This window comes from Microtus pennsylvanicus, chromosome 10 (genome assembly GCF_037038515.1).
Source record: "Microtus pennsylvanicus isolate mMicPen1 chromosome 10, mMicPen1.hap1, whole genome shotgun sequence".
NCBI classification, from domain to species: Eukaryota; Metazoa; Chordata; class Mammalia; order Rodentia; family Cricetidae; genus Microtus; species Microtus pennsylvanicus.
The window spans coordinates 109193204-109220029 of record NC_134588.1 but is presented as its reverse complement, the minus strand read 5'-3'; the positions used below and the strand labels follow the sequence as shown (position 1 = coordinate 109220029).

The following is a 26826-nucleotide window of genomic DNA, read 5'->3' as shown; positions in this document are numbered from 1 at the left end:
CTGGAAGAGGCCTAGAGCATCCAAGAGGGGCAGAACGCCTCCCTTCACCGCCTCACCCGTTTGATCCCGCCTCTCTTCCAGGCAACTCCCTGATTGGCTTCCCGGCCTGCGAGTGCGTCCAATGATTGGCCGGAGCGCCGTCACCCTGTGATACGCGGCGCCCCGGGGGCGGAGCCTGCCGGCGAGAGCCCGACTGCCCCGTGCGGCGCGCGCAGCTCCACTTTGTCAGCGGGCGGCGCGGTCGAGCGCTCGGCCCCGGGCTTGGAGCGTGGAGCCGGCGGGGAGCTGGGAGGCATGGCGCGGCCCGACGACGACGAGGAGGGGCCGGCCGTGGCGCCCGGGCACCCGCTGGCGAACGGATACCTTCCGGTGCTGAGAGGCGCCCCGGACGGGGAGGCGCACGCGGAGCTGCAGGAAGGGCCTGTGGCGGAGATCGGAGGCCCGGAACACGGCCCTGTGATCGCGGGAGCCCCAGACGGACCCCAAGCCCTGCTGGCAGCGGAGGAGGAGACCCAGGCCCGGCTGCTGCCCGCAGGCGGTGGAGAGGACGACCCGGTCTCCACGCGCTCCCCGCGCACGGCGCTGTCGCCGCGGCGCTTCGTGGTGCTGCTCATCTTCAGCTCGTACTCGCTGGTGAACGCCTTCCATTGGATCCAGTACAGCATCATCAGCAACGTGTTCGAGGGCTTCTACGGCGTGTCGGCGCTGCACATCAACTGGCTGTCCATGGTGTACATGCTGGCCTACGTGCCCCTCATCTTCCCTGCCACCTGGCTGCTGGACACGCGAGGCCTGCGGCTCACGGCGCTGCTGGGCTCCGGCCTCAACTGCCTGGGCGCCTGGGTCAAGTGCGGCAGCGTGCAGCGGCACCTCTTCTGGGTCACCATGCTGGGGCAGAGCCTGTGCTCCGTGGCGCAGGTCTTCATCCTGGGCTTGCCCTCCCGCATCGCCTCCGTGTGGTTTGGACCCAAGGAGGTGTCAACGGCTTGTGCCACCGCGGTGCTGGGCAATCAGGTAAAGACTGGAACGACTTGCTACTGGGATCCTCTTAAGGACGGTAGGAAGCCGTAGGCGGGGCTAGGGCGACGGTCGGTGGGTAAAGAGCATACGGTAAAAGCGTGAAGACTGAGCGTCAGCACCACGAGAAAAGCCGGGCTTGGTGGCCCCAGGTTGTATTCCCAGCCAGCACTGACAGGTGAGGAGGACAGCTCCTGTGAAAGAACATCCGAGATTGCACTGTTGTTTACACACAGGCACGCACGGAAGCTTTGGCAGTGAAGGAGATCTCCTAGGTAATTTTGTCACCATTGCAGAAGGATGGTGTTGAATTCTGTGAAGTTTGTTTCCATACTGAATGCCCTTGGAACAGCCCCGATTTAATTGTACTTGTAATGAAGCCAGCTCGGTAGGTGCTGAGCAGGTCTAAGTGAAAGCTCAGTAAATGGTCATAAAGACTTGGCAATATTACTGAGTTCAGTTGTTAGCTCTTAGCAGCCAGGCAGTGGAAGGCAAATCGCTGATCATGGAATGGTTAGTGGTTAGTTAGCCAAGGCTCGCTTAAGAAATGACCTTGTTTTCCCCTCCGTCATAAATTCAAATGCCACTAGAATTCCAGAAGCAACACTAGGCAAAAGGCTTGTTTGGGGGCGTGTGTGCGCTTTGTTATTTATTTATTTATTTTGAAACAGGGTTTCCTTCACTCCAGGCTGGCCTGGAATTCTCTGTGTACCCCTGGCAGACTCCTAGCTCTGGTGAATCCTGCCAGCCTCCCAAACACCTGACTGAGCCAACCCGCTGTTCCGTTTGCATTTGTTAATTTCAGCCTAGTTCTCTTATTGTGATTTAAATTCTTAATAGAGGGCACTTGTAACACCAGATGTTTTTGTCACTACTGTAAATGTCACTGTTGTAAAGGATATTTAGTATTCATTCAGTTGAAGGAAATCTAGTTGCCCCTCCCTTGTTATACATATATTGCTACATGCAGTTGTGTAACCAGAAAATGTTACTTTCCTACTTCAAATCCCACTTGGATCAAGATAGTGGTTTAAAAGACCCTAAAAGACTAAACGTGTGTGTTTAATTTGTTAGATTTACTTACTTTCTCTAAAAACGCAGAAGAGTCACCTAAACTATAATTGCCATGTAGTCAAAATAATTTATATTGATACCTTGACTGGTTGTTTGTTTATATTTGGATAGCAGATGTTTTCTCAAGATATTTTTGTTTCTAAATTCTATTCAAGATTAATGCTTCATTGACCATAACAAAAATATTATCAACTCCCTATCTATGAAGCATCAATTTTATGGTTAATAAATGGAAACATTTACTTATGGGTGGACTTCCCTCTGTCGGCACATTCTGGGTCTTCCTGTATTCTCCTAAGGTGTTCTGTTCCTTCCTCAGCTCCTGTAAACTGGACAGTTGCTCATCACGACCCAGTGTGCATTTTCAGCCTCATTTATGGAATGACCATGCATAATAATATTCAGTGGTATCATACAGTTACTGAGTGGCATTGAAGTGATTTATGGTCATTCAGCTTCCTATTATAAGGTTAGGACCTATTAGTTTCCACACATGATAGACAGGGAAATTGAAACTTTAAGGAATGGAATCATTTTCCAAAGGTAATAATATAACTTGTTCACACAGAAGTGTGTCCGGCTCCTGAATGGTAGCTTTTATCTTTTCAGGTCTCTAGAGGGAACCTTTGCAAATACAAGTGCTTTAAGTTCGCCAGTGGTTTCCCAGAGTCCTTAAATGTGAAGTCTTCGCTGTGAATTACAAAACCTCTTTACTGTGTGTTTGGTTTCTTAAGCAGTGCCCAGCTTGCACTTGCACAAGGACCTTTGCAGAAACCTTCCTTCCGATGCTTAGCATATTCTTCCTGTTCAGACTGCATGATTGCATACGCAGAGCTGCTCAGCTCTCTGCGAGTTCAGTTTGTCTTCTTTTTTTCTTCTTTCTTGGTTTTTCAAGGCAGGGTTTCTCTGCAGCTTTGGAGCCTGTTCTGCAACTAGCTCTTGTAGACCAGGCTGGCCTTGAACTCACAGAGATCCACCTGCCTCTGCCTCCCAAGTGCTGGGATTAAAGGTGTGCCTCCACCACCAGGCTCAAGTTCATTTTAAAAAGCCAGTAGCATTCTTGATTCCAAGAAGAGCTCCCCAGTCACTTTCTTACTGCACCATTAAATGTTATCTCTCCATGTAGCATTTATCACCGTCCCATGTTTATTATTCATATATTTTAAAATACGCATGTTTAATGCTCATTACTGTCTGTTATTCATTTTTCCCCCTGAGTAACTTTCCACATATCTTGTAATTGTTCATTTACTTTCTTTCCTTGAATTTCTTTTTGTGTGTGTGTGTCTCCGTGTGTGTGTACAGGTGTACATGTAGGAGGAAGGTGGCTGGGTGAGTACACACTTGAAAACCAGAGGGGATTTTGGATGCCCGCAAACACCCTATACCTTATTCTTTAGAAGAAGAGTCTCATAAATCTGGAGTTGAGGGGTTTTAGCTAAGCTGTCAGCCATCAGGCCCTGGAAGTCACCGTCGCCTGTCCTCACACCCAGAGCTGTGGGTACAGGTGTGCACAGGACCATGCTCAGCTTATTGTGTGGGTGCTGGGATTAGAACTCTTGTCCTCATGCTTGCTCAGCAAGTGCTCTTACCCACTGAGCCAGCTTGCCAGCCCCTAATTGCTTTCTGTATGAATTTGTCTATGCTGACTATTTTGTACAGATGGAATTATATAATGTATGTCTTTTTATGTCTGACTTAGTTCTCTCTCGTGTTTTCAAAGTCCATGGTATACATGAGTACTTCATTCTTTCTTACAGATGAATATGCTTCTTTGTGTGAACATGCCAGATAAAAGTCTAGGTTATTACCATGTTTTGGGTCTGTGAATGGGGTTGCCGTATTTGAGTGTAGTTGATTTGACTATCTATTTTTAGTTTGGGGGCATGTACCTACAAGTGGAATTGAAACATCGTATTTCAGTTCTGTGTTAAATTTCTGAAGAAATTGCCAAACTGTGTCCATAGTGGCTGTACCATTTACATTTGGACAGCAGTCTACAGGGTTCAAGTTTCTCCCACCCTTGTGAACACTTTTCCTTTGTTTGCTTGTTTGTTTGTTTGGTTTGAGACAAGGTTTCTCTGTGTAGCCACCCTGGCTGTCCCGAACTCACTTTGTAGACCAGACTGGCCTTGAACTCCCAGAGATCAGCCTGCCTCTGCCTCTGCCTCTGCCTCCCAAGTGCTGGGGTTAAAGGCATGTGCCACCACTGTCTGGTGTGAATACTTATTTTCTGTTTCTATAATCACACTCATCCCAGTGGATGTAAGATAGAGTATTATTGTCATTTTGATTTGTATTTCCATTAACAACATGATATTGACTTTTTTTTTCTATATTCTTCTCAGCTGCTTGCGTATCTTCTTTGGAAGAACGTCTTTTCAAGTATTTGGCCCACTTAACATTGGGATTCTTATCTTTTTGTTGTTGGTTTGTTAAAAAAAAAAACTTTTTATTCTGCATGCTAGTTCCTTATCAGATAGGATTTGGAAATATTTCCCCACGTTGTAGGAGTTTTTTTAATCCCTCATCAGATATAAGGGAGAAGTTTGGCAGCAGTTTTTCTTCATCAGTATAGTAGAACAGAGACATTAGAACAGACTTTTTAGGATTTACAGTGCGTCTTTGTACGTACTGCCGTTCTTCATCATTTGCTCTGTTTGCTATTGATAGTCATTAACAGGACTGTTTATTTTACAGCTTGGAGCTGCAGTTGGCTTTTTGTTGCCACCTGTTTTAGTGCCCAACGTGCAGAATAACACAGACCTTCTGGCTTATAACATCAACACCATGTTTTACGGAACAGCATTTATCTCCACACTTTTATTTTTTTTAACAGTAATTGGTAAGTGAACTGTTTGTCCTGAGACCTAGATAAATGCATGACAAATAGATGGGAATGACCAACCCGGGGAGTTCTGCTGATGGTGTGTCCAGTACTCTTTGTTCGTGCCGTGCAACGTCTTGCCCAGGTACTGAGTGGGGCAGCTCTAGGGCTATGTTATGGTTCACACCATGTTTGCTTGTCTTTTTAACGTTCTAAAGGGTTTGAAGACTAATCAGTCCCATTTATCTTTCTACTAACAGCTTGGTAAGTGTTCATTTCAAACATGCTGCCTGGCTTCCCTTTCCATGTCCATCCGTGTGGTGTGCATCCTGTACTTACCTAGCCTGCAGCTAGTGCCCGACATGCTTAAAATGACACTCACAGGCTACACCTTCCCTTTCCTAGGAACCCCCCAGGGATCCCCAGTTTAACATTAACTGGGTTTAGAATGTTGACCTGTGAATCACCCTGGGCAGCATCGAGCTGTTCAGAATTTCAAACTGTGGCAACTGTCTGCTTGCTAGGCCACCTCAGCAAAGCCCGGCTGCCACCCTTCGTCCCCGAGTCCTCTCGTCTGGGCCTGTCTTTTGAAGGAGTCAGTCAGAGTCAGCTGCAAGCAGCCATCACCAGCTTGGAAGAAGCTTTGGGAAGGTCTGCTTTTTTTTTTTTTTAAAGTTTATTTTTAAGGGGAGGCAGTTTTGATTTTAGGGGAGAAGCTAGGCGTGTCTAAGATACATCGCTGCCGTGACTGGGGCAGCGCCTGTGAGACTCTCAGTCTCTCCTAGATGGGTTTTATCAGAAAAGGAGCTATGCAGTTCTCAGACCAGCTCTTAATTAACGTTTATAGTTAAAGCCTGTTTAGTTGGAGGTTTTAGACTTACATATTGAACTTTTTACCTTGCTATGATATTAATGAAAACTTCATATTTTGTGATCTCCAAATATAGAGTTTTCAGAGAAATACCTGCTGACTACCTGGGTGGATGAGCGGCAGGGTCAGGTATAGGAAGCTCAGCCCACGTCTGCAGTTTCCCTTGAGATAATGAACGGAATGTTCTCTTCGTGGCATCTGAAGTATGCCAGGACGTGCGGTTGGCGTCTTGTTTTTTATCGTTGCCATTAGTCAGGGAGTGGCGTGTTTGTGCTGTACACACTGCTGAAAAGGGCAAGTTTTCCTTTACTCTTTTAGTATTTTAACAAAATGCACACTGTGAGGGAACCTCGAATCTGCCTTTCCGGTTGGTGCATTTGGCTTGCTTGACAAAATAGGAAATGTCGCTGCTGTGCACTTTAGAGAAGCGGATCTTGCCCTTCAGTAGGGTTAAGTATAAAATGTCTTCCAGTCACTTATGTGTAATCACATACATCTCAGGCTCTCGCCTTGTTGAGTCTTCAGTTGAGCTCCTCACAAGAAATGAATAATTAATTATAAAAGATGTCGTTATGAAAAGAAAGGACTGGAGAGATGGCTCAGCAGCTAAGAGCACTTTCTGCTCTTGCAGAGGACCCAAGTTGTGTTCCCAGCACCCATGTCATTGGGTAACCCATAACCTGTGATTCCAGCTACAGGGGACCTTGTGTACTGCATTCACGTGAATAAAACCCCCAAAACCAACACACAACTTGTACAGGGAACTAAAAGCTGAGATATTTTTAATGAATTAATTATTGGAAAGATAGCTCAGTGGTTAAGAGCACTTGTGTACTTGGCTGCAGAGGACCTGGTTCCGTTCCCAGCATGCACATGTAGCTAGCGCACAACCAGAGTTCCAGAGATGCCCTCTCCGTGGACACCAGACACTAATGCTATACATGAAGACATGCAGGCAAGTCATGCATACACATGAAATAAATCTAAAATAAAAATGAAACCTTAAAAATAATATCTATAGTTGAAGTTTTTCATGACATGTATATATGTGTAAACTATTAGAACAGGAGTAAGAACAATAGAATAGGTAGGACTGTGGGGTTATTATCTTTAGTAGTTTGAGGAATTAAGGAGTGAGGTGTTTACATATCTAACTAGTTACTGATGTACTTGTAGCTTGTGGGTTGAGAGTGGAAACAGAAGTGGAGGTCTGGAAACAGTGGAATAAAAAAGGGCTTGTTTTCAAGTTTGTTTTAGTATCCTACTTTTTTATAAAATATTTATTAATTTTGTATACAGCACTCTGTATGCGTGTATCCCTGTAGGCCAGAAGAAGGCACCAGATCTTGTTACAGGTGGTTGTGAGCCACCATGTAGTCACTGGGAATTGAACTCAGGACCTCTGGAAGGACAGTCTGTGCTCTTAACCTCTGAGCCATCTCTCCAGCCCTAGTGCCCTACATTTTTATTTAATCTTATGACTCTAGACATAGTATAAAAGCAAAGTAAGAATTAGTCAAGGGGGCATATACTATAAGCCCAGTACTTGGGAGGTAGGTACCAGAGGATTGGGAATCCAAGGTTATCCTTGGCTACGCGAGGCCCTGTCTCAAAAAACCAAACCATTATTGTGTGAAGATTGTGACATTAATTAGAAAGGCAACTGTGTCGTACTCAGATATATTTGCTAAGGTAGAAAACTGAATTTGGAAATTCTTACTTGAAGTGCCTTATTCGCTAGAAGAGATGCGCTTACATCCCTCTAAATTCTACTGATAATTACTTAAAAATTCAGCCAGATCCATATAATTTATGAGCATAAATTACAGTTTTTAGTGACATGACATATGTTGAACTAGGACTTCCTGAAAGGTTCACTTTGTGTGACTTCCTTGTCCTCGTGGGGTGTGGATGGAAGCTGGCTGGGACTCCGAGGAACTAACCCTAGCCTTCTACTGAATCCATGCTAGTTCCTCATTCTTGGAGAATCTGGCCTCTCACATTTGGATCGTAGGTGTGCACCAAAGCCTGAGTAAGCACACACCACACGATTTTGGCCTCAAGATTCTTTACCAGCACCTGGGAGGCAGAGGCAGGCGATCTCTGAGTTTAAGGCCAACCTGGTCTATACAGTGAGTTCCAGTATAGCCAAGGCTAGAGAAACGATGTCTCAAACTCCCCCACCCCCTAAAAAAGAAAAAACATTTAATTCAATATTAGTCTACATAAACACAAGAGTGTATAGCATAGCTGTGTCATTGTACTTTTGATTCTTCTATTCAAGATGTCTACATTGGCTATAAAACTTTTAGTAGAGATGCATTTTACTTACTTAATCTATAAGTATTTTAAGCTCTTGAGGCAAAGTCTGTTTTTTAAGTGAATATTGTATTTATTTATTTTTTATTTTTGGTCTCTCTGTGTAGCTCTGGGTGTTCCGGAACTCACTCTGCAGACCAGGCTGGCCTCAAAGTCACAGAGATCCACCCGTCTCTGCCTCCCGAGTTCTGGGATTAAGGACGTGCCCCACTGAGTTCCACTTTAAGTGAATATATTTCAAACGAGACAATTCATTTTATGTAGCACTGATAATTATAAAATTTTACATAGTTTTGTGATCTTTATAGCAGCTCGTTATTGTCGTTTCCATTTACCTAATGAGACTCTGACACTGAGACGCACATAAGACGGGGCAGGGGCTGATCGTGTATTTATTTGCCTTCTGATGGACAGTGTGTAGATCTGCCTGAGGCTCACGCACTCACAGAAGGGCTCTGGACGTCCCCGTTTCTTTACCGTAGCTCGAGGGGCTCCTCAAACTCTTGGCAACTTCATGTGCCCAGTGCCGGGTGGAGATCAGCGGCTACTTGGAGCTAATAATCAACTCTTTTATTGGCACAGGTTTTTAGTGGGAAAAAAAGAGGTCCCCATTTCAAAAAAAAAAAAGAAAAACAAAAGGACCTATTTCCTACTTTGAGATAGCTGCACAACATAGAAAGGTCATAGACAGATGACCTTTTGGTCCTTGTTTTCCTGAGGTAGCACTGAGTCTGACCTGACGGTGTGTAGTTGGTGGGTACGGGAGTCTGACTTCCCACGGTGTGTAGTTGGTGGGTACGGGAGTCTGACTTCCCACGGTGTGTAGTTGGTAGGTACGGGAGTCTGACTTCCCACAATGTGTGGTTGGTGGGTACGGGAGTCTGACTTCCCACAGTGTGTAGTTGGTGGGTACGGGAGTCTGACTTCCCACAATGTGTGATTGGTGGGTACGGGAGTCTGACTTCCCACAGTGTGTAGTTGGTGGGTACGGGAGTCTGACTTCCCACAGTGTGTAGTTGGTGGGTACGGGAGTCTGACTTCCCACGGTGTGTAGTTGGTGGGTACAGGAGTCTGTCTTCCCACGGTGTGTAGTTGGTAGGTACAGGTTACATTTGCCAAGAGATACTTCATCTCTCTGAAACTGGAGGTTGATTCTTGTGTTCAGAAAGTAAACCTGAATGGAGCTAAAGACTGGAGAGGGCTATTTTTAATTTATGTGAGTTTTTAAATCCATTTTTGGTTTATTTTGATTTGTTTTTTATAGTAAATTTAAATCTAGGAAAGATATTTAAGACTTATTGGAAACTCATGGCTACAATTATTTATAGTCTGAAATCTTGATTTACTACTGTGAAAGTTTTGTATTACCTATGCTAATAAAAAGAAATATCTCCTGTCCAACTAGAGCACAGAGAGACTTGCAGGACAGACACGAGCCTCCTAACAGTGCAAGGATCAGATAGGGAGAAAGGAAGAGGAAGGAAGAGCTGCGGCAGCTAAAGGTTCTGTGTCTACCGGGCTCCAATGTAAGAGCTACAAATAAGTACCTATGCGTTCTGTCCCTCTTGAACTAGTTCTGAGCTCCAAAGTAGTTTGGTTTTAGCTACATCATTATTAATTTTAATTATTAATTTTTCTTTAAAACATTTTAAATTTCCATTATTAAAATTTTTTTCCAACAAAAACTTTAATTTTTTTATTCTTACCAGCCAATAGAATGATGACTCATAACATTTTGTGGGAGTTACAGGATTGTTTCTTCCCCAGTAACTCTCAAATATGTCTGTGCACTGGGAACATCCAAGAATTTTTCTCTTTAGCATAGTCTCATGTTCCGCCCTGGAGATTCTGCTCATTAAACTTTACATAGAGCCTCAAAATCAGTATTAATTTTAAATTTCCAGATGATTCCACTTGACAGCCAGAGACATCAGACCTAACCCACTTCAAATTGAACATAAAGTAGGCCTCTTCCAACCAAGAAGAAGAAATTGTTAGGAAAGGGAAAAGGGATGAGAAAAGGGGGAAATGATGAGAGGGAGGGGGAGGGGCTCCACTGTGCACAGGGTAGCTCTGAGAGAAGAGCAGGGGAGGTGGGCGGAGGGAAAGCAGAAATTACAGTCTTAGAGAACGTGGCTTCTCCCCGTGTGCTCCCCTTCTGAATTTACCTGTTAGTTCTAAAGTGCATTTTCCATGAAATCTCTAAGGATCAGGGACATGTACATCTGGGATCTGTGGCGATGGAGACATGGTGGGTGGCTGCTACCTGGGAAGGCCACTGAATCCAAGCATTCATCTCTCCCGAGGGACTGAGCTTAACAGTCAAGTCCTTGACGTAGTAAACATCGATCGGGATTGTAAAAATGCAGTTGGTGTCATTGGGCAATGAATTGGCCAGATCTCTGAGTTTTAGTTCAGAGAGCTAAAGGGAAAAAACCAAAAAAACAGTAACTTGGCCATAGAAGACTTTGACTGCCTCTTTAATCCTGAACCAAAGTCGCTCCTCTCACTAAGAAAGATGCATAGACTTAATCACGTGCGATGTGGGTGTCGCAGAGGAAGGTTAGTCATATGTGTTCCTTTTCACACGTTCCCAGCATTCAAGGAAAAGCCTTTGTTACCGCCAAGTCAGGCTCAGGCAGCCCTGCAGGACAGCCCCCCTGCGAAGTACTCCTACAAGAGCTCCATCTGGAACCTGTTCAGAAACGTCCCCTTTGTTCTCCTGCTGGTTAGTTACGGTAAGTGGCGTGGTGCTCGTCGGTGACCACACACCTTAGAGCGCCACGGATTCTTTTTATTGCCACTAGTGGCTGGAACATTGATGAGGTTGGTTCAAAAACACCATAGCCTAATTATGAACGTAAGTGTTAAGCAAAAGTTCCTAAAAGGATTTTTCTAATGTTTTTAAAATAGAAAAAAAAATGAGCAGATCTCAGAAGTACTGTATGAATTTTGAGTCCTGGTGGGGTATTCCATCTAGAATGTAGAAGTTCCACTTACAGTTATATTTAGAGAAACACACCATTGTGTTTAGGAGTAAAATCTTAATATCAACTACAGCCTTGTTTTAAATTCTGAAAACCTGGGGGGAGGGATGTTAAATGTCTGTTGATAAGACAATAGATAACTCACACTGTGGACTATTACACAGTAGAAAAAACCAGGGAACTAGAGTGGAACCTGTCTCCCGAACCACACAACTGAGTGGGAAGACCAAGTTATAGATACATACTACTTATAAAGCTTATTATATGCAGAATAATTCTAATTATTCATGAATACACATATGAAATTTAAAATTCCGAGATCAAGATGTTTTATCAAGAAAAGAGGTGCATTTATTTCATATCTCTGGAAAGTTCGAGACCGGGTAGCCCCACCTGCTTGGTCTCTGGTGAGAAACCCTGGAAGCATCATGACAGCATGTGCCAAGTAGGCCGAGCTGTCTGGTGGCCTTATTTTACAACAGCCTCCTCAGCTCATAACTGACTCACTCCAAAGAGCCCCTGTGCCTCATCTCCTTGTTCTAGGTCCCACCCCTTGAAGGTTCCATCACCTTTGCCCCTCCCCTTCGGGGAGACCAAGATTCCAGCACAGATCTCTAGGAAACCTAGTGTTCGGTCCTTCTGTCCAGCTTCCAAAAGGTGGCAGTGGTGCTATTAGTCTTCCTGACTGTCTGATTATTATGTATTTTACATATCGCATAGCGTTCCTTGTTATTTCAGAGAATGATGAACTTATATTTTTTCTTTGTAGGTATCATGACTGGAGCATTTTATTCTGTTTCGACATTATTAAATCAAATGATACTGACATATTATGTGGTAAGCTTTTGTGCCTGGCGAGCTTCTGCTTTTATAGTGTATGCTTGACCAAGACTTTTTCTTTAACAGTATAATTTACATTAGCATGGTCCTAAAATGAAGGATCAACCTTGTGGATGCAAAAGATTGACTTCTGTTTTTTAAAAGACAGCATTCACTCTACAACTAAGAGGTGGGAAAAGCTGAAGAAAGCAGATTCAGGACTCAAAGTCAGATGGGTCTCACAGTTAAAGTGGAGGGCCACATTCTTGAGTTATCCGTGTGATGCCTGGTGTCCCACCGGTCGGGTTTGCTCTGGTCCCCTGGACTCAGTGTGTAAACTCAGTTCAAAATCACTATCTCCCATACTTGTTATTATGCGTATTTAACCTAATTTGCAAAACACACATTGAAAGTAAAGATGATTAGCATTGTGGTAAAACCGTAATTTGGTTATAAGGAAAGACACAAACCTTGTAAGCTTAAACATAGGTCAGACTGGCCTCTCTCTTAAAAAGGAGCTGGCACTTTTACTGTGTAAAAGCGGTGCCCTTAGCTCTCTCTTTGCACATATCTAAGTGATTTCAGAGTCCTAAGAAAAAGTAAGTACAACCATGGACTACCCCTGAAATGGTGCCTTTTTTATTTCTTTCATTATTTTATCATCGTTTTTGTCATTGCTGTTGTTTCACAATAGAATGTTTTCTTCAATAAACCACCCTCTCCAAAAACACAACTCTAGCCCGTGTGGCGAATCTTCCTATTGTGTGCTTGCTTGCTTTTATATGATTATTTCCGTTAACTGTGAATGTATGGGAATATGAACCGTCAGCTTGAATTAGAGAGATCTGATTATCACATTGTTTTAGGGAGAAGAGGTGAATGCTGGAAGGATTGGGCTAACGCTGGTGGTAGCTGGAATGGTGGGCTCCATTCTTTGTGGCTTATGGCTGGATTACACCAAAACCTACAAGTAAGTTACAGTAGATACACGCATGGTGCATACGAAAAGATACATTGATTTTAAGGGACGGGGCTACAGCAGATACACGCATGGTGCATACGTAAAGATACATTGATTTTAAGGGACGGGGCTACAGTAGATACACGCATGGTGCATACGTAAAGATACATTGATTTTAAGGGACGGGGCTACAGTAGATACACGCATGGTGCATACGTAAAGATACATTGATTTTAAGGGACGGGGCTACAGTAGATACACGCATGGTGCATACGTAAAGATACATTGATTTTAAGGGACGGGGCTACAGCAGATACACGCATGGTGCATACATAAAGATACATTGATTTTAAAGGACGGGGCTACAGTAGATACACGCATGGTGCATACGTAAAGATACATTGATTTTAAGGGACGGGGCTACAGTAGATACACGCATGGTGCCTACGTAAAGATACATTGATTTTAAAGGACGGGGCTACAGCAGATACACGCATGGTGCATACATAAAGATACATTGATTTTAAAGGACGGGGCTACAGTAGATACACGCATGGTGCCTACGTAAAGATACATTGATTTTAAAGGACGGGGCTACAGTAGATACACGCATGGTGCATATGTAAAGATACATTGATTTTAAGGGATGGGGCTACAGCAGATACACGCATGGTACATATGTAAAGATACATTGATTTTAAGGGATGGGGCTACAGCAGATACACGCATGGTACATATGTAAAGATACATTGATTTTAAGGGATGGGGCTACAGCAGATACACGCATGGTGCATACGTAAAGATACATTGATTTTAAGGGACGGGGTTACAGTAGATACACGCATGGTGCATACGTAAAGATACATTGATTTTAAAGGACGGGGTTTCACTAGGTAGCTCAGGCTGTCTTGGAGCTCTGTCGTCCTGCTCAGCTGCCTGACTGCAGGACAGCAGCATGAACCACCATATCTGACTAAGACTTGGCGGGAGTGTTTCAGCGATCTACCTACATGAATGCTTTACAAACCTTCCTGCCCCTTCAGTAGGCTGTTTCTGTCTAAAAAGAGCCCTCCTAGGGAAGCACCAGATTTTTTTTATCTTGTCTTTTTTTTATGTTGTAAACTTTGAAAAAAAAATGTTCTTTTCTATGGCAAGATTGTTGTTGAGCTAGCCACATTATCCGCAGATGAGAAGGGTAGTTTGTGGTAGCCAGCCACGTTTTTCTGTGTGCCTTAGGAGAATCAGGAGGGAACCATTGATGATGTTGTCTTTGTTCTAGGCAGACGACTCTGATCGTGTACGTGTTGTCGTTCGTTGGGATGCTTGTGTTTACGTTCACACTGGACCTTGGGTACATCATTGTGGTGTTCGTTACTGGTGGGATCCTTGGGTAAGTGTCAGGTGTGCGAAGGAGTGTGTAAAAGGCCCCCCAAAGGTCCTTTTGATAGCTTAAACTCTGAAGGTCCATTATGTACATATAAATATACAGTTCCTCAGAAGTATAGCAGAAAAGTTTAAGCTATTTTGGTGTGCTGTTGGTAAAAATAGATGAGCCTCGGCAGTCCAAGTGCCCGCCCTTCTCACGGCCCACCTGTCTCATGGTCTTGTTCTCCTAGCTTCTTCATGACTGGTTACCTCCCTCTGGGCTTTGAATTTGCTGTTGAGATCACTTACCCTGAATCTGAAGGCACGTCCTCTGGACTTCTCAATGCTGCTGCTCAGGTAATCCTCTTTTCTGCGGCTGCTGCTTTTTAAAAAGATTTATTTATTATGTATCCAGTGTTCTGCCTGCATGTCTGCCTGCAGGCCAGAAGAGGGCACCAGATCTCATTACGGATGGTTGTGAGCCACCAGGTGGTTGCTAGGAAATGAACTCAGATCTATAGATGAGCAGGCAGTGCTCTTAACTGCTGAGCCATCTCTCCAGTCCCCTCTGCTTCTTCTTAACCCAAGACAGCTAACCAGGTGTGGTGATAGCAGTCCCCAGCACTTGATAGGTAGAGACAGGAGGACCAGGAGTTCAAGGTCAGTGTTAGCTATATCATGAGTTTGAGGCCAGCCTGGGTGTATGAAACTCTGCCTCAAAAGATGGAACAAACAAAACCAGCAAAAGCCAGGTGATTCCTATGGTCAGTGAGCAGTGAACTTGGCCTGACTTTGTGGGTTAATGATCCTGATTTTTAGTGGTTGTTTCTAGAAGTCAAATCATAAAGGTCAGTTAAGGAGGGCTCTGTGGGTGTGTGTACTTGTTATAAAACAGTAGAGGGGTGGCCGTGCAGTGGCGGCGCACACCTTTAATCCCAGTACCGGGAAGCAGAGGCAGGTGTGGGTTTGAGGCCAGTCTGGTCTACAAAGCGAATTCCAGAACAGCTAGGGCTGTTACATGGAGAAACCCTATCTCAGAATACAAACAAATAAATAAAACAGAAAATTAATAAAAATTATTTCATGAATTTTATTTTAGATATTTGGAATTTTGTTCACCTTGGCTCAGGGAAAGCTCATGTCAGACTATGATCCTGTGGCAGGAAACCTTTTCCTCTGTGCCTGGATGTTCTTGGGCATCATTCTGACAGGTGAGTGCTGAGTATGTGCACCGTCTCATCTGTCTTCAGTTGTGTGCGTTGCTGCCTCATGGCTTTGCACAATTCTGGGGTGAAAAATAAAATAAGAAGCACAACACAGTTTTTCCTCTCAGGATGTGAGTCTGTCCTTTCATTTTGGTGGTTCCAAATTTAATGCCACTACTCTGTGTAAAAGACAATACTGGACAATACAGGAGAAATGACTCACTGGACCCGGGTTTAATTCCCAGCACCCAAATGGTCGCTCACAACATCTAACGCTGGTCCCAGAGGATCCCATGCCTTCTTCTGGCCTCCTCTGGCACTGCACAGACATACATGCAAGCCACACACCATATAGGTAAAATAAAAATAATCCTAAAAAACTTACAAGAATTATATGAATTATTTATCTCATGTGTCTTATCACCTTCCACTTGGACCTATGGGCACCTTAGGGCTCCCTGTTCAGAACCCAGTTCACTGTGTTCCCGCAGTGCAGGCCTGTTTCTCTCGTATTTCCCTTAGCTCGCACTGTCCTCCACTCATCCGGCCAAACAAGGAATTCTGAACTCACCACTTTTCCTCCATTTCTACACCCCACTGTCACACCTGTGTCTGTAGCTGACGGATGCTGGTGGTTAAAGCCCAACACCTAGGTGTCTTCCCAGCTCAGAGGGCAGCTGGCGCTCACAGCACTCCACGCCGTGTGTCACGTGTTAGAATACAGTTGCTATCAGCACCGTGTGTCACGTGTTAGAATACAGTTGCTATCAGCACCGTGTGTCACGTGTTAGAATACAGTTGCTATCAGCACCGTGTGTCACGTGTTAGAATACAGTTGCTGTCAGCACTGTGTACCGTGTGTCACGTGTTAGAATACAGTTGCTGTCAGCACTGTGTACCGAGTGTCACGTGTTAGAATACAGTTGCTATCAGCACTGTGTACCGTGTGTCACGTGTTAGAATACAGTTGCTATCAGCACTGTGTACCGAGTGTCACGTGTTAGAATACAGTTGCTATCAGCACTGTGTACCGAGTGTCACGTGTTAGAATACAGTTGCTATCAGCACTGTGTACTGTGTGTCACGTGTTAGAATACAGCTGCTATCAGCACTGTGTACCGAGTGTCACGTGTTAGAATACAGTTGCTATCAGCACTGTGTACCGTGTGTCACGTGTTAGAATACAGTTGCTATCAGCACTGTGTACTGTGTGTCACGTGTTAGAATACAGTTGCTATCAGCACTGTGTACTGTGTGTCACGTGTTAGAATACAGCTGCTATCAGCACTGTGTACCGAGTGTCACGTGTTAGAATACAGCTGCTATCAGCACTGTGTACTGTGTGTCACGTGTTAGAATACAGCTGCTATCAGCACTGTGTACTGTGTGTCACGTGTTAGAATACAGTTGCTATCAGCACTGTGTACCGAGTGTCACGTGTTAGAATACAGTTGCTATAAGACATGGTGGTGTGTCACGTGTTAGAATACAGTTGCTATCAGCACTGTGTACCGAGTGTCACGTGTTAGAATACAGTTGCTATCAGCACTCCACACCGTGTGTTCCATGTATAACACAGAAGGAGATGGCGACCCTTTTGTGGTAACTCTTGGTGTTTCTGTTTTAGCCTTGATCAAGACTGATCTGAGGAGGCACAGCGTAAACATGGGGATGGCGAATGGAGCCGTTAAAGCTGTAAGTAGCGTTTCTGTGGCTGTGCTCTAAGCACACAGGGGGCAAATGGGGATCAACTCTTATTTTTTATTCTTTATTTTTTGAGTCAATTCACTGATTGTCTGTTGAATAACATGTTGGTGTGGTCCATCCCTTCAATGTCAATTACTTTTGCAGGTGCCTGTTGATAGTCTGGCAGATCAGAAACCAAAGGTGATGTCTCTGCAGTCAGAATCTTCACTCTGAGGAGGGGACAGCGCCTGCCCCTCAGCATGGGCGTGCCATCATCCCTGGGAAGCTGTGTGAGCGAGCAGTGAGGACACTTACTTGAAAATTACTGTGTGAACACTGAATATTATTTTTACTGTTAATTTAGGCAACATTTGGTTAAAATGCCCTCACCTGCGCCTTGTTAACACTACCGTTCATCTAATATTGTCCGTTTTCAATTGTGTAGCGTGTCCATGAAGTAGCAATCTTGACACTTTTTCAGAACATATGTTTTTTATGGGGCTCTAGTTCCCGTAAGACATGCAAGAGTGTGTGCAGTTCACATACAGACCCGTCCAGTGCGTTTCCAGTTAACTGTCGTCTCGCTGGGCTGAGCAGTGTGAGCACCGAACACACCAGGAAGCTGGCTCGCTGGAGGTCAGGGCTGGGATCGGATTCCAGAGAAGCCCTCGGACTTTTCCCATCTTTCATGCTCTTGTTGTACAGTGTGTGACACATTCCGTCCCACAAACAAACAAACAAACAAACAAAAAACAGTTGTATAAAGCATATCACAGAATCCATTATACTCTGGTTAGCTAAGGAGCCGAGGCACACCCAGACTGTCTGGAGTTCCTCTCCGTGCTGACTTCATACAAATAAATAAATGCTAACACTGTATTTTCAGTGCAACTCTAAAAATAGAATAGTTTCACGCCCATTGTCTATTTTTTACTCTCTTTCAAGAAAATTTCATCTGTGTTACGTGCTAGCTCATGATTTCTTATGTCACATCAATATTTGCCTTGGAGATACCTAAGATAAGGAGTCTGTGCTAACTTCAGAGAGCCCTTGAAATACTAGCTGCTGGGTTTCCAGGATCATTTTTCTGACCTTTGCCCTCTGAAGGTTGCCCAGCCTCTGCACATGCTCTGTGAGTGCTGGGGACAGGTTCTCCTCCACCTCAGAGTGTACGTGGTCACCACTCTGTGGGCGTCGATGCTCAGGGCAAGGGGAATGGGACCAAGTGAGTTTTCACAGTGCCTACCACTGTCTTGTTCACAGTGAGACATTGGCACTCCGACTCTAGGCATAGCGCCATGACGTTTTATCAACAGTAACATTTAAATAGTGTAATTTTTTAAATTTTACCAAAAAATTACATCAAAAAGCACGCAGAAAAGCCAATCTTGTAATGAATATGTTTGAAACACATGCAACTTTGATTTAGGCAATATATACATTGATTTATTTTGATATTATTCATTTTCATCAAATGCTATAATCTGTGTAGAATCTGACACTGGAAAATGTACTGGAAGAGTTACTATCGCTCAGGATCAGGACCTGGTTTTGTGTCCTTGGTATGTTCTGTCATGGTAACTCTGGACACATCATTTAGCCTCTCTGGCAGCATTTTCGTGATTCAGGAAATAAATTCTTTAACTTTGATCTAAAACAACCTATGGGTTGCGACCCCTCTGGGAGTTGAATGACCCTTTCACAGGGATTACATATCAGATATTTATATTATGATTTGTAATAGTAGCAAAATTACAGTTATGAAGGAGCAATGAAATAATTTTATGGTTGGGGGTCATCACAACATGAAGAACTGTGTTAAAGGGACATTGCATTATGAAGGTTGAGAACCACTGATCTTAAAGACCTCTTAAAAATATTGTTGTTTGCTGGGCAGTGATGGCACACACCTTTAATTCCTATACTTGGGATATAGAGGCAGGCAGGTCTCTGAGTTTGAGGCCAGCCTGGTCTACATAGTGAGTTCCAGGACAGCCAAGGCTCCACAGAGAAACCCTGTCTTCATCCATCATGGAGTAGAGCAGATCACTGCACCACGGGAAATCTAGTTCAAGTAAAACTCCTCGGACAATTGAATGACCAGTTGTATTGCTCCTGTGTAAAGACAGGGTCTTTCAGTAGCTTTTTAACCTTTTTAGCCCGTCTGTAGTTCAGGCAAATCAATCTGTATAATCAGTAACTTCTTTTGATATTTATGCCACAGGTTAAAGATGACCAAAAACACAGTTTCCCCCAACTGTTTCTATCTTTAAATGGACAGTACTGTTTACAACAATCATGTGCTTGTTGAGTTCCCGAAACTCTGAACAAATCACAGTCGGAAGCTGGAATATTTAATGTCTGAAAAGCATATGTGTGCTTTGCCATTGTTTGGAAAGGTATAACGTACGATGTAACAATGCAAAGTAAATTCCTGATGTCGTCAGTATTTTAAGTGAATGTTGTAGATAACATAGAAGGTGAGGATTTGATATAATTTTGTGTCATAGCTTTAGAAGTAGTAATTATCACCTGTGTCAGTTTAGCAGACGATTTAGGAGCACAGTTGTGTTCTCAGACGCCGTTGCACTCAGAAGCACTGTGAACATGGCTGTTGTCTTTGGGAATGTTGGAGAAATGTTTCGTGTGAAATGTTTGTGTTAGTAACTAGAACAGCACCTGTGTCTGATGTCTTCATTTCTAATCTTATTTTTGCTATTTTTATAATTTCCTTATGTGTTTTTTCTTCATTATTTCATACTTGAAATAAATTTATTTTTTTAATGCTACACTTGTGTATTTTAAAAACAAGTTTTGGTGCCCGGTATGTGTGGAAGCTACAAAATGGTCATGTGATCTTAGAGAGACCATGGAGGTAAATAAACCCACTGGGACCAGCCCTTGACAGAGAATAAAATGTTTACTTAAAAATTACGTAAGAGGGGGCTGGAGAGATGGCTCAGAGGTTAAGAGCATTGCCTGCTCTTCTAAAGGTCCTGAGTTCAATTCCCAGCAACCACATGGTGGCTCACAACCATCTGTAATGAGGTCTGGTGCCCTCTTCTGGCCTGCAGGCATACACACAGACAGAATATTGTATACATAATAAATAAATAAATAAATAAATAAATAAATAAATAAATAAATAAATATTTTTTTAAAGAAATCACGTAAGAGTAAACTGGGAAAGCGCTCAGCACTGAGGCTGCGTGCGGCCATTGCCGAGGACCCAAGTGCTGTTTCTAACACCCGCATCAGGCCGCTCCCAACCGTCCCAGGGATCCAACACCCTCTTGTGCCCTCCATGGCAACTGCACACATGTATATGCCCCACACATGCACAGAATTTAAGATAATAAAAACAAGTCTAAAAAAAACTTAAGAGAGGGTGATATCAGCAAGACAGCAGAGCATTTTTCTCAAAAGTGTCATTTCTCACACTCTTCATGGACGGCACTTTTGTTGGGGACCCGGAAGTCCAGCGGGGAGGTTTCAGTCAGCTCGAGCAGAAAGACACACTGAGAAGGTAAGACGAGTTCACTTTAACCACATCACCCGCAGCCATAGCGGTGCATCACAGTGCAGAACAGCTCCATCCGAGGGCACAGAGCCAACTCTCACTTCATCAGCTGTGCAGAAAGCTGTGCTTCCTGGCTGGCCCAGCCAGAATAATGAGGCGGTTGGGAGAGCTGAATGTTGGAAAGGCTAGCAGCAGAGAAGGATGACCCAGAGCCACTTGGGATGCCTCGCCTGTGGACATTCCTATGTATGCCATACCCTTGATCAGTGAGGCTGGCTTCCCAGGCATGTCCACATGGACAGAGCCTCAAGTATCTCAGGCAGAGAGTCACTCAACTTGACAGCGTTAGAAGGCACCCAGACTAGGGAGAGCAAACAGGAAGCTCCGTACACCTAGCCTGGCTTTTCAGGACAGAAGACAAGAGGGAGCAGATGCGTGGAGCAGGTAAGTCCATGGCAAATGTCTGTGTCTCAGAGTCCATGGCCAGGCTAATCGGTAAATTCTCTCCCAAAGGTAGTCAGTACAGCCTGGAGGAGGGGCCAGAGACATGGCCCAGTCAGTAAGGTGGCCCTGCCTCCAAGCCTGACACCCTGAGACCGATCCCCAGGATCCATGGTCAGAGGAGAGAACTGACTCACCCAAGCTGTCTTTTTACTGCCACACGTGATCTGTAGCATGTATGATCCAGCATGTCTGTGTATATACACATGGATGCTCAAACACAAAATTAAAAAATTAATCTGGAAGAGGTGTGGTTTCTTATACATATGCAGCAAAGACTTGAAAGTAAAGACTGAGCTGTGTGTGTGTGTGTGTGTGTGTGTGTGTGTGTGTGTGTGTGTGAGACAGGTCATGCCTGCCTGCCCAGCATTTGAGAGGCAGGAAGATCAAGTTTCCTGGTCATCTTCAGCTTTGTGGTAAGTTTGAGGCCAGCCCGGGCTACATGAGACCCTATCTCAGAAACTTAATGTTTATTTAAAATAAAAACTAAAAACAAATCAAGGAAACATGATACCATAAAAGAATAATAATCCAGTAACAAACTCCAAAGAAACTGAGATCTGTAAATTTCCCAACAAGGAATTCATAATAGTTTATTTTACGGTGCTGGGATCAAATCCAAAGAAAACCATTGTTCTAAGTAAACTCAGTGTGGTGGTTTGAATGACCACCATAGGCTAAATCAAGATATAATGAATTAATTTTTGGCAGAGGAAATTTCCAGATAGGACAGTTAGACTCTAGAATGACTCCTGCTTATTGCTCTTATCCAGACTTTCAGTGGAGTGAAGCCAAATACTGGGCAAAACATAAATGTAAAAAAAAATGCATTTTTTTGTGAGGAAGAAAGAAAGTTTAAAGTTGCAACCAATAGGGGTGCTAAGAAAGACTGCTGTTGTTAAAAATAAACCTGCCCTGCACTGGGGTAAACAGGCCTCGAGGGAAACACCTCATCTACGGCTCCAACTTGTCAATATACAAATTCATTTTAGAAGAGCTAAGCTTCAAGTGTAGGAAGGGTTCCCTACTTCTGGAAAGCAACGGTCTAGGAAAGGGTCTCCTCCAGAGGAAGCACACACAGAGACTTCAAGAAGTCCCAAGTGAACCAGGCTCCATCCCAAGATGGCAATAGAACTTGGCTACATCGTCCCCTTGTTACCATTGTCCCCTCCCCACAGCACGAAAGACTCAAGATTAAGAGGATCACAAATGTTGCCCCATGGTTCCAGAGAGCTGCAAAGGCCAGGCAATGTGCGGCAGAGTTGTAATCCCTGCAAGAAGGTCATGAGAGACCATTTGTGAAATTAGGGTGAAACCCAAGTAGCAAAGGAAATCGTAGAATGTTGGAGGTGCCAAAATCATGGCATATACCCTAAGGAAAGATATGTGTAGGAAGGGGAGCCATCTCAAGAGAGAGACTTTGTGTGCTGAAGGTAGCCAAACTGGAATTGAAGGGCCTACATCAATCCTCTAGAGACCAGATGATTCCCTCACAAGCCTCAGATGCTGGACGTGGAGCCCCAGGATTAATCTCTAGCATCTTGTGTTGTGAAGCGGACCCTACACAGGAGTGTACCACTCGATGCTGGGAGTTACAGAGCAGCGTCATGACGTTGTACGTTTGTTATCTTACTGCTTCAGCTGCTCCTTAAGCATGCCCAGGCATTCCATAAGATGTATAAAGAACACAGCCTCTGGAAGCCTAAAGTCTTAAAACCTGATTCTTTGGGGAGATTAATCTGGAAAAATCTTGGAATTTAAACCCTCTCAGTTTTCACCTTTTTTATTAATAGTCACTAACTTGTGAGGATTAGTTTTGAGCAGAAGGCATACAATTGCCTCTCATTGACTCTGACCCACTATGGTTCTTGTGGCAAATCAGCCCTAATAAGAACTTGCCAATAACCACACGTGAGAAGCAAACTGGCTGATCTGGGAGAATGTGGTGCTGTGGTATCTGAATCTGATCTTGTGTTCAGCAGCTGCTAATAAACTGACCAGGTATCTAGCCATTTCCACATGCCTGTGCATGCAGGACCAGGGGTTACCAGAGCACACAGAACAGATTCAGAAGACTCGGTGGCCAGGGGACCTGGGCAGAAGAAGCACAATTGCTCTTGAGGTCAGGAGAAATGCTTGCACTATGAAACCTCCCCATAGTCCAAAAGGTAGAAGAGACACTCCCCACTCGTCTGCCTCGAGGGCCCTGGTTCTCCACGGAGCCCCTGACATGACACTAATAACATTTCTAATAAGCGCTTTACTCCCAACAATTCATCTCAGTGTCCCTCAGTGAACTTGCATCTGAGACATTTCTTAAAGTCAAACAAAACACAGTAAAGACCTTTTCTCACCCTTCCATCTCAGTGAGATGGGAAAAGCAGAACACAGCTTCAGATGTGATCTGGGTTGTCAGTGTTGACCACAGCAATAAACCTCAGATAGAAAGCCCAGCCATCCAGTAGGAGATGGCAAGTCAGACTCATTGGTCTGAAGTCTGTCAGGCCTGCTACTGGGTACCACTTCTCCAAGGCAGAAAAGCTCTGTCGGAGGAGCCTGGGGAGCCATTGTCACTTCAGCAATGTGAAAACCCGGCCTCTACTGGGCGTTTTTATGAACTGTTTGAGGAGAGAGAAGTATATTGAGATAAAGAGAGAAAGGAGAGGCTACAGGACCATACATTGAGGCAAGTCACAGCTAAAACTTTGGAGTCCCGCTGTAGGAATTAGCCTGCCTCTTGTAGAGTGTCTTGAACCACCCAGGAGGTTGGATAACAGTCTGGGAAGCAGTTGTGGGGTCTTGTGGGTTCCTTTACCTCCTCAGGTTCAGATATGCTCCTGACGTAGAGCTGGGAGTGACCTGAGGAACCAAATCTTGACAGGGTTTCTCTTCACTGCTTCTCAGTTCCCAAGCCTAACAAACCAACTGAACACTGGTGTGTAGATCTAGAGCGGTTTCTGGTATCGCCGTGCCCTTCGTTAAGGAACATGTAATTCCCTGATGCCTCTTATAAAAGGAAAGGGAAAACCTTTGGAAGGTTGGCGATGTAGCTCAGCTGGTAGCGTGCTTGCTGAGCATGTGGGAAACCCTGGGTCTGATCTGCAGCATCACGTAAACGGGGCGGAGCTGTGATCTTACCTATCATTTAGTAGGTGCAGGCAGAAAGGTCAGAGTTCAAGGTTATCCTTGACTGGAGTTGTGAGTTGGAGGCTGGGGTACATGAGACCCTATCTCAATTTTTTTCTTTTGGATCTTCACTGATTGTAACCACTGGACAGAATGAGTGACCTGGGGCCCCACTTTGCCACAGACATAAAGTCAGAAAGGCATGGCATCAGACACAGTTTTGAGAGTTCCTGAGGGAGGGCAAGTTAGGTCACTCTCGTGCAGCTAGTGGCTGACAGTAATCCCAACTTCAGGCCAGTAGCGACAGCATCAGGCACCAATCTATCCTAGTGACCCACAGGGACAGCTTCAAGTAGGAGCTGGACTGACGCCAGGTCCCTCTGGATCTGGGCCCGTTCTCAGACACTTGGCTGTGATCTGCCACTGGCTTTCCTGTCTCCCGGGATCCAGAAGATGCCTGCTCAGATTGTTCCGCAGGGCTGGGCCTGTGCAGACCCTCAAGAAGGAAGGTGACCTGAGCTGTCGTTTTGGACAGCTGTCCAAGTTGCCCTGAAGGCTGTCCCTCTTCTGCAGCCACCCTGTCCTCTAGCCTTGCAGCAGGGGTCTGAGTCAGTGAGTAACCAAGCGGAAAGAGGTGGACTCTGTGACCTTCCAGTTACCATGATGACGACAGCAAGTCACACTAATGAGTCTCTAATTTAGCCCTTGGGATCTTTGGAAAGGAAAAGCCCAGCGAACCATGTCTACCTACTCCTAACTCAGATTCCTGAAAATTATGTTTCTTTCACCTTTGAAGACAGATCCGTATTGAATCTCTTCTTGTGCTTGTTCCCATGCCCACTGTAAAGAGTGTGTTTAGAACGCCCTTAGTCTTTCGCGATTTGTCCACGTGATGGACTCAGAATACCATGGGATATCTGTAGCCTAGTCTCCCAGGCTCAGCTGGACTGGAAAGCAAAGCTGAGCTGAGCTGCTCCGTGCTGCTTTGGGGACCCCATCTATCCCATAACCATCCAGACAAGGAACAGTCTAAGAGACACTGGTATCCTCTCCCTTCAGCTGTCAGACTACTGAAACAGCGGACCCACCCCACTCCCCAAATTAAAATTTCCGCAGGAAATTCATGCTGGGAGAAAGGAAAGGCTGAAACCCTGGTGATAGTGAGGGGTGGGAGAGGGGTGCCTTCTCTAGGAAGAGATCTCACACAGTTCTGGCAACTCATGAGGCCACTGAGAGACCCCTGGAGCTGAGGCAACAGTGGCTTAGCCATGAGTGTGGCCACATCTGAACCCTGACCGCGTAGTCCCACACACCTCTTCTCTAAACCTCGCGTCAGCTCCCTGAAGACTGGCTTAGAAAGGTGACGCGGTACCCTTCAGCGGGTCCTGCAGAGGAATGTCACTAGGAAAACGCCGTGTGCAGCAGAGTAGAGCAAGAGGTTTGGGGGGCAGGGAGTGAAAGAGTGAAAGGCCATGTCAGGGTGAGGACATGAGAGAGGCAGACGGACAGACAGACACGGGAGAAACAAGAGGAAGAAGAGAGACAGAGGTAAGAAGAGGCAAGAGAGTGAGCTGTGCCTGGTGCGCCCTTAGAGGATGCACATGTCACATAGCCAACCATGGAAAGGCACCTGGTGACAGGCGATGATGTCACTGCTGCTGAGGTAGGAAATAAAGGGCATCACCATGGCATGTGGGTCCTGAGCACAGAGGGCAGAAGATGAGGGAGCAGGCTTTCCCTCTGTCTCTGGGTCCTCCCCTCTTCTTGAGCCCAGAGTGTCTGACTAGGAGGTGGGACGGGACTGTGCCCTGAGGGGCCATCTCACTTTCCCTCCTTCCACACCAATCCTACCTATTCCCTGCCCCAGGGGCCCCACGTCCCGGCAGAGGCCAGGGGGTTCCCAGAGAGGACAGAGGCAGCATTTTAGAGCCTGACTGTGTGGGAGCGTCACGGGGGCCTCTTCCAGCCAGCCGTACCTGGCTCCTGAGATAGAAACACAGGTTGTTCTGTCCTTCTGGAAACAGCTTTGGGATTTGGTTGGACTCTAGTTCAAGTCTTAAAAACGACGCTCTTGGCGGACCCGTGAGCCTAAGCTGGCGGCTGTGGATTTCCCTTGCAGAACCTAATCCTTGTCTTGCCCCTTACTCACATCCCAGCAGTCAGAGGTGGAACTGCCCTTCCTTCTTGGACACTAGGTGGCAGTAAGAAATACTTTTCTATCTGCACCCGGGGTGAGGTCTGTCTTTGAGGTGGGTGCTGGGTGCACCCAACACTTTTGCTTTGTGTCTTTGGTCAGCTGACTAACTTTCTGGGCTGAGGTCTGCACCAGGACTGACCATCTGCATTTCTAGGCAGTTCCTAAGCAATGTGGCTACTGCTGCTCAGGTAGGGGCTGGGAGCCCTGCAGTCTCTCTTAGTCTGGAGTCTCACAAGAAGAGGTACCCCCTTCTTTCCTTCAGGAATGCTCTCTGCCCACATCCCCTTTCTCTGACAGCTCTCATCTCAGGATCCCAAGGGCATCCTCCATCTAAGGCCTCAGAGACCAAAC

The 26826-nt window shown here is 45.1% G+C and overlaps 1 protein-coding gene across 2 annotated transcripts; it reads left to right on the top strand.

The window, feature by feature from the left end:
* Nucleotides 1-212: 212 nt before the first annotated feature.
* Nucleotides 213-19920, top strand: Flvcr1 (FLVCR choline and heme transporter 1). 2 transcript variants are annotated; one of them, XR_012912117.1, is made up of 11 exons: nt 213-1014; nt 4792-4936; nt 10706-10846; nt 11865-11932; nt 12781-12884; nt 14155-14265; nt 14492-14597; nt 15340-15451; nt 17073-17140; nt 17297-17432; nt 17613-19920. XR_012912117.1 is itself a non-coding variant. In XM_075989473.1 (10 exons), the coding sequence occupies exons 1-10, from the start codon at nt 295-297 to the stop codon at nt 17363-17365; spliced, it is 1644 nt and encodes a 547-aa protein (XP_075845588.1). In that variant the 5' UTR covers nt 213-294; the 3' UTR covers nt 17366-19920. The 2 variants fall into 2 exon arrangements, 1 of the variants encoding a protein (XP_075845588.1); XM_075989473.1 differs by having other exon boundaries at nt 17297-19920.
* Nucleotides 19921-26826: the final 6906 nt, after the last annotated feature.